The 8096-nt window shown below is 47.4% G+C and overlaps 1 protein-coding gene across 1 annotated transcript; it reads right to left on the reverse strand.

Moving 5' to 3' along the window:
* Window positions 1-1124: 1124 nt before the first annotated feature.
* Window positions 1125-7827, reverse strand: LOC125438274 (LIM domain containing preferred translocation partner in lipoma). The gene is made up of 3 exons (XM_048506603.1): window positions 7644-7827; window positions 4772-4892; window positions 1125-2037 (listed from the first exon to the last, which is right to left on the reverse strand). The coding sequence occupies exons 1-3, from the start codon at window positions 7781-7783 to the stop codon at window positions 1909-1911; spliced, it is 390 nt and encodes a 129-aa protein (XP_048362560.1). The 5' UTR covers window positions 7784-7827; the 3' UTR covers window positions 1125-1908.
* Window positions 7828-8096: the final 269 nt, after the last annotated feature.

The raw sequence follows: 8096 nt of genomic DNA on the forward strand, positions 1-8096 counted from the left end.
GATCCAGCAGGCTCTTTCTTATGTTCTTAAGGCCATTGCTTTCCCATCCTGCAGGTGAGCTCCCAAAGGCACCTGGTGGGCCACTGCAAGTAGCAGAGTGCTGGACTAGATGGACTCTGGTCTGATCCAGCAGGCTCTTTCTTATGTTCTTAAGGCCCTTGCTTTCACCTCCTGCATGTGAGCTCCCAAAGGCACCTGGTGGGCCACTGGGAGTAGCAGAGAGCTGGACTAGATGGACTCTGGTCTGATCCAGCTGGCTTGTTCTTATGTTCTTATGTTCTTAGAGTGAATAATGGCAATAAACAGAGGCTGGATGGCCATCTGTCAGGAGTGCTTTGAGTATGTGTTCCTGAATTGCAGGCGTTTGGACTTGATGGCCCTCGGGGTCTCTTCCAACTCTATGATTCTATCTATTAACCCATGGACTTATGGTAATCCATAAATCCTCAGCTCAAATAACAAGAAAAATTCATGATGGAAATATGAACTTCAAAGTCTACAATGAAGGTAAGTATCTTGCTGGACAGGTTATTTGGTGTACTCCTGTTCTGTGGGAATACTCCTACTTCTCATGTTATCTTGCCCACAGCCTGTGAGGGATCACTGCCTCAGTTAATTTGCATTAATTTGCATTTTAAAGAGGTGTTCCTTTTACTGTTGGGCTGGACGTGCACTGAATTATTATTATTTTTTTGCATGTGTTGCATTTACTTATCTTGTAGCCTGGGCATAGTAACTGGGTTTTGTTCTATGGTCACCTATACCCGCTTGTTTGTTGCTCTTCCTTATTGGTCGCCCATCTAAGTGCCAACCCTACGTAGCTTCCAAGTTCTGATAAAGTGAGGCTAATCTGGGCAACCAAGACTGCCAGTCTTACAACTGATAGACAAAAAAAAAAATCGGTTTGTGGTGTGTCTTCCAGGCTGTGTGGCCGTGGTCTGGTCGCTTGCATCTGTGGCTGGCGTCTTCAGAGGTGTATCACAGAGAGAAGTAAGTTACTTCTCTCTGTGATACACCTCTGAAGATGCCAGTCACAGATGCAGGCGAAACGTTAGGAACAAGATCCACCAGACCACGGCCACACAGCCTGGAAAACAAACCACAACCAGTTGAATTCAGCCGTGAAAGCCTTCGACAACACCCCCCCCCCCAACCCAATTGTAAAACTGATACAGAATACTGTGAAATTTCAGATCTGAGATGCCAAGTTATGAATTAGTATGAATGTTTGTTTTGGCTGTAGTGTTTGACATGTCTCCTGTATGAAGGTTTGTTCAGATGGATAAGACAGCTTGCTTTGTGTGAGGAACCTCTTGGATCATGGCCCCACTACGTTGGCCAGTGGGTGTGCAACCAATAGGATTTTGAACGTGGCTTAGGATGGCCCCAACAGGACTTTTCCCAACACAGAGAGAGTGTTTGCAATTGTTTCCATCCTTCCAACGCTCCTATAAATGTCTTTAAGGCATAGCAAAATATCATGATACATTTTTATATAAGGTCTAACTATAGATATAAAAATTTTAGTGTGTGCAAACAAGCTCAGTACTTGACGGTTCATGTGAAGAAGGGGGGAAATCCTAAGTATCAGTAACTGGAATATTAATGGATTAAAATGTTATGTGGCAGGAAAAAAAGGGTTAAACTGGAAGTAGAGGAAATGGCAAAGGCTGAATTAGCACCCGGGACCCCTTGAGGTAACGGGTCTACCTACACTACAAACTTCTATCTGTTTTATACCGCTTGCGGCATCCCACAAAGAATCCTGGAATGGCTGAAGTCTGTAGTGTAGTTGGGGGTGGCACAGTGAAGTTGGGGGTCGCTGCTTGGGATTAGACCCTCGAGAAAAAGGCCTTCCAGCAGCGCGAGAGGCAAAGGTTGTGCCATTCTCCCGGGGGGGGGGGGCACTCAGAGGTCAGTGCTCGCCTTTGCCGTGAGGGCCTGGATCCGGGCCGAGTTGCACGTCTTGCAAAGGATGTGCCCATCCAGAGGGTAGCAGCCCTGGTTGTCCCCTTCGGACAAGAGACCGCCGCAGTCCTGCAGGAGAGAGACGGAGAGAAAGCCAAAGAACAAAAAAAGGGAAAGGTTAAGCCATCTATTTCGTTACAAAATTCAGACCCCGCCTTTCTGCCCTCATCAGAGTCACCAATGTGGCCGGCAGAGGCCCTTTTCCACACCCAACCTTTTAAAATGAACATAAGAACAAGCCAGCTGGATCAGACCAGAGTCCATCTAGTCCAGCACTCTGCTACTCGCAGTGGCCCACCAGGTGCCTTTGGGAGCTCATGTGCAGGAGGTGAAAGCAACGGCCTTCTGCTGTTGCTGCTGTTGCTCCCGAGCACCTGGTCTGCTAAGGCATTTGCAATCTCAGATCAAGGAGGATCAAGATTGGCCATAGATCGACTTCTCCTCCATAAATCTGTCCAAGCCCTTTTTAAAGCTATCCAGATGAGTGGCCATCACCACCTCCTGGGGCAGCATATCCCAAACACCAATCACACGTTGCGTGAAGAAGCGTTTCCTTTTATTAGTCCTAATTCTTCCCCCCAGCATTTCCAATGGATGCCCCCTGGTTCTAGTATTGTGAGAAAGAGAGAAACATTTCTCTCTGTCCACATTTTCTACCCCAGGCATCATTTTATAGACTTCAATCATATCCCCCCTCAGCCGTCTCCTCTCCAAACTAAAGAGTCCCAAACGCTGCAGCCTCTCCTCATAGGGAAGGTGCTCCAGTCCCTCAATCATCCTTGTTGCCCTTCTCTGCACTTTTTCTATCTCTTCTATCTCCTTTTTGAGATGTGGCGACCAGAACTGAACACAGGACTCCAAGTGCGGTCGCACCACGGCTTTATATAAGGGCATGACAATCTTTGCAGTTTTATGTTTTTGAGGTAGGAAATAAAACATTCTCTCCATGGAGTTCCACATGGGTGTTACTCCCTTTGGGTTCTGAAAATATCTTATTTCCAGCCTCAAAACATTTAGGTGAATCCCCTTCAGAAACGATTCTTTAGGCTGAAATGTTTTCAAAACGGCTTCACGGCTGTGCGAGCACTTTAAGACGTCTCCCATGCCTCTCTGCCTTCTCTCAACTTCCATTTTCTGAGCTCACTCTCCACTCCCCCTTGCCTGTTTTTTTGAGCATTTCTGTGATTTATTGGGGGGTGGGGAGTGTAACCTTTGAGACATCAATTAGACAAGGTTTAGAGCAGGGGTCTTCAAACTATGGCCCTCCAGACGTTCAGAGACTACAATTCCCATGAGCCCTACCACTTGGCCATGCTGGCAGGGGCTGATGGGAATTGTAGTCCATGAACATCTGGAGGGCCATAGTTTGAAGACCTCTGGTTTAGAGAATTACAACATGAAGCCATGAAGCACAGAAACATCGAATCATCAACTAGCTTTTAAAAAATGGGGGGGGGGGGGAGAAGTACGTAATAGTGGCCACGAATCAGTTCAAGGTGGACATAACGTCGTGGTAAAGCGGCGGTGGGGATTGAAAACGTTTTCCAAATGCTTTAGGAGGTTTGGGTGGAAAAGGCCAAAGGAAAAACACACAAAATAAAAAACAGGTCTTCAGAATCATTAAAGCGAAAACAAAACATTAAAACCCATTAAAATCCAAAGCTAAAATACACATAAAAACAAGAAAAATATAGGGTGGGATTGAGGGATCGTTCAGGGGACGCCACATGAAGCTGCTGGGACAGTACGCAGCCCATTTGGAAACAGCTACGTTGCTGGCAATTCAAGGCGCTGGTTAAGATCTTTCTGGCCTAGACCCTACATATGTGAAGAACTGCCTCATCCTGTATTTTACTATACAGGAGAAGGAGTGGCGTAGGAGGTTAAGAGCTCGTGTATCTAATCTGGAGGAACCGGGTTTGATTCCCTGCTCTGCCGTCTGAGCTGTGGAGGCTTATCTGGGGGATTCAGATTAGCCCGTGCGCTCCCACACACGCCAGCTGGGTGGCCTTGGGCTAGTCACAGCTTCTCGGAGCTCTCTCAGCCCCACCCACCTCACAGGGTGTTTGTTGTGAGGGGGGAAGGGCAAGGAGATTGTCAGCCCTTTTGAGTCTCCTGCAGGGGAGATAGACTCCTCCTCCCCCTCCCCCTCCCCCTCTTCTTCTTCTCCTTCTTCTTCTTCTTCTTCTTCTCCTCCTCCTCCTCCTCCCCCTTCTTCTTCTTCTTTTCCTCCTCCTCCTCCTCCTCCTCCTCCTCCTCCTCCTCCTCCTCCTCCTCCTTCTTCTTCTTCTTCTTCTTCTTCTTCTTCTCCTTCTCCTTCTTCTTCTTCTCCTTCTTCTGTACCAACTACATCCATTGGTCAGCCATCCGATTACTTTGGGCAGCCCGACTGATATTGGCCAAAGCCTAAAAATATTTTTCATTAGCATTGTAAGCTGCTTCAAACTACAAGCAAAGGTGGGAGATAAACGTTTTAATAAGCAGAAGTGGGAGCAGAAGTGGTTAAGAGTAGGTGAACTCTAATCTGGAGAACTGGCCTTGATTCCCCGCTCTGCCGCCTGAGCTGTGGAGGCTTATCTGGTGAACTAGATTAGCTTGTGCACTTCAACACGCCAGCTGGGTGACCTTGGGCTAGTCACAGCTTCTGGGAGCTCTCTCAGCCCCACCCACCTCACAGGGTGTTTGTTGTGAGGGGGGAAGGGCAAGGAGATTGTAAGCCGCTTTGAGTCTCCTTGAAGGAGAGAAAGGGGGGATATAAATCCAACTCTTTTTCTTCTCTTCTTAATAAACAAACAATACTGACCTCACATCGGTAGCACTGCACATGGAAGTCCCGGTCTAAAGCCACGATACGGACGGTCTCTTCCTTGCCCTCCGCGGGCATGATGGGCCCTTTGCAGACAGAACACCGAGGGGCAAATTTCCTATAGGATGGAGAAAGCCTGCAGTGAGCACATCCATCATCCCAGCTGGGTGCAAGTTAAGAGAGAGGCATGCCTGCCTTGATGGTAGCCATGTATCCATTCTTTGCCAAATGAAACAATCCCATACCACCTGCTTTGATTCTCATGGGTTCAGGTGCATGGCGAAGACCCTCTTCTTCACCCACGCATTGGGTCAGCCTCCCTGGAAACCCCCCTCTACAACTGCTGGTCTGGGGGATGGGGGAATTGGGGTTACTTTAACGGTATTTTTATTGTCGTTTTAATTGTTATATTTTATTGATGTTTTTATTATGGTTTTTTATTGTTTCCATAAGTCACCTAGAGACACTAGCATGAGGTAGGGTATAAATACATAGAAACAAAAAAACAAATAAATAAATAAGGTTGGAGGTTAGACAGATAAGAACATAAGAACAAGCCAGCTGGATCAGACCAGAGTCCATCTAGTCCAGCTCTCTGCTACTCGCAGTGGCCCACCAGGTGCCTTTGGGAGCTCACCTGCAGGAGGTGAAAGCAATGGCCTTCTGCTGCTGCTAAGGCATTTGCAACCTCAGATCAAGGAGGATCAAGATTGGTAGCCAGAGATCGACTTCTTCTCCATAAATCTGTCCAAGCCCCTTTTAAAGCTATCCAGGTGAGTGGCCATCACCGCCTCCTGTGGCAGCATATTCCAAACACCAATCACACGTTGCGTGAAGAAGTGTTTCCTTTTATTAGTCCTAATTCTTCCCCCCAGCATTTTCAATGAATGCCCCCAGATCCACAGAGGAGATGTCTATCAGTGGCTACTAGCCATGGCGATTGGAGGGAGCCTCCATGCTCAGAAGCAGTCATCCTCTGAATACCAGAGCTGGGTGGCAACATCAGGGGAGGGCCTTTGCCTCTGTGTCCTGTGTTTGGACCTCCGGAAGAAGTGGTCGGCCCCTGCACGAGACAAGAGGATGCGGACTAGATAGATCCTCACAAGTTTGATCCAGCAGGGCTCTTCTGATGTTCTCATGAAGATCTCAGCCTTCATGCCCTGTTGCTGGATCTCTAGAGGACCTGGTTGGTCACTGTGTCAGATGGGATGTGTGACAAGATGGATTCTCATCTGGTCTGATGCAGCAGAGTTCTTGTGATGTTCTCATCAGGGGAAGGCCCTGTTGCTGGCCATTCAGAGGACCAGTTGGCCAGTGGTGGGATCCAAATATTTTAGTAACAGGTTCCCATGGTGGTGGGATTCAAACAGTGGCGTAGCGCCAATGGAACTGGGCGGGGCACGACGGGGGCGTGGCCGGGCATTCCGGGGGCAGGGCATTAATAATTTCTCTGTTACTGTAAAAAACTCTTACTGTAAAAAAACAGTTCCTAATTTCCAGCTGGTATCTTTCTGTCCATAATTTAACCTCATTATAGCAAGTCCTATCGTCTACTGCCAACAGAAACAACTAAAGAGTCCCCTGGACCCAACAGTAGTTAAAGGGTCTCTCCTCTTACTAGCCGGCAAGCTCCGGGCTATGAGAAAGAAGAAGAGAGGGGGAGGCGAGGGTGTGGAGACGGAAAAGCGGACCCAATTAGTAACCCCCTCTCGGCACACACAAATAATTAGTAACCTACTCTCGGGAACCTGTGAGAACCTGCTGGATCCCACCTCTGCGGTTGGCCCATGCAAAAGCCAGTCAGCATGGAGATCGGGGGCGGGGCCATGACCGCGGGCCCCGCCCCTGAGCACAGGAGGGCGGGGGTTGGAGAAGGCGTTGCTTCTGGGCACCAACGCGGTGTCCATGGCAGCTAACACACTGATCAACATCTTTCCTGGTGTCCAAAGCGTTTCTACAAGTAGGTGGAGCTGCTATTGTATTTTATACAAGATACAATCCAGCAAAGCAAAGTAAACCTTTAACGTAAACACTTCCTTAAAATACCGGTAGCTCCCTATAGTCAACATACCCAGACTGCGGTTTCTACTGCTTTCTCTTATCAACACTCCGTGTTGGGTTACTTTGCTTTACTGGATCAGCCGCATCATCGGGGGGCCGGGGACCACCAGTAAATTGGCCTCTACTGAACGAAGAGGCCGTGTAGGGACATATGGGGTGTTGCGGTCTCGAAGATACAAGGTGAATTTATTATTATTATTATTATTATTATTATTATTATTATTATTATTATTATTATTATTATTATTATTAATTGGGTTTATAGACCGCACTCCCCCGGAAATAGTGACTTACACCCAGGAAAAGTAAGTATAAATTATAGTTGGTTGTGGTCATTAGACTGATGAACGTTCTTACGTTCTTATGAATGTATGCACACCTGATTTTTTAATTTGTGTTTATTATTTACAGGAATAGGCTTGATAAAGCCAGCGTGAAACAACAACTATTGCCTATTGTGCATTTTCTTTGTAAAGGCAGTTGGCCTAATAGACATTTTTCTTGTACATCATAAATTATTGGGAAGGCATCTGTGAATGTCGGAGTGGGGAATGGGAATGATAGAATTATATCACCTACATATTTTATAATGTATGCCAGTAAGTAAAAGGAAAAAGAGGTTTTTAAATGTGTGGGGTGTTGTGGGGTTTCCGGGCTGTGTGGCCGTGTTCCAGTAGCATTTTCCTCTGGATATTTCGCCTGCGTCTGTGGCTGGCATCTAAAGATGATCCAGTCCTGCTCCGGTACATTTCTTTCTGCTCTCCTCTCTCCTCCCGCCCGCCAAGGAGTTCCGGGTGACTGGGCCCACCTGTGGTAATCCTCGATACAGTGGATGTGGCCTCCGGAATCCACGGTGAAAGGGATGCCATCCAGGCTACGGTGACACATCACGCAGGTGAAGCAGTGGGGGTGGTAGGCCCTGTCGGTGGCACGCAGGATCCGTTCCATGATCGGCTTGGCACAGACGCTGCACTGCTCCAGGGTGTTCTGTGGAAAGGGAAAGGGGAGAGCCAGAGGGGTTAGAAATCATATATATAAGGGACCTCTCTAGCCCCTAATATGGAAATCCTCTTTGATCCTGATATGTGTGTGTATGTGTGTGTGTGTGTGTGTGTGTGTATGCATGCATGCATGTATTTATGTATGTGTGTATGTATGCATGTATGTATTTATGTATGTATGCATGTGCATATGTATGTATGTATGCATGCATGCATGCATGCATGCATGCATGTGTGTTTGCGTGTATGTATGTATGCAT

This window comes from Sphaerodactylus townsendi, linkage group LG08 (assembly GCF_021028975.2).
Source record: "Sphaerodactylus townsendi isolate TG3544 linkage group LG08, MPM_Stown_v2.3, whole genome shotgun sequence".
Classification (NCBI taxonomy): Eukaryota; Metazoa; Chordata; class Lepidosauria; order Squamata; family Sphaerodactylidae; genus Sphaerodactylus; species Sphaerodactylus townsendi.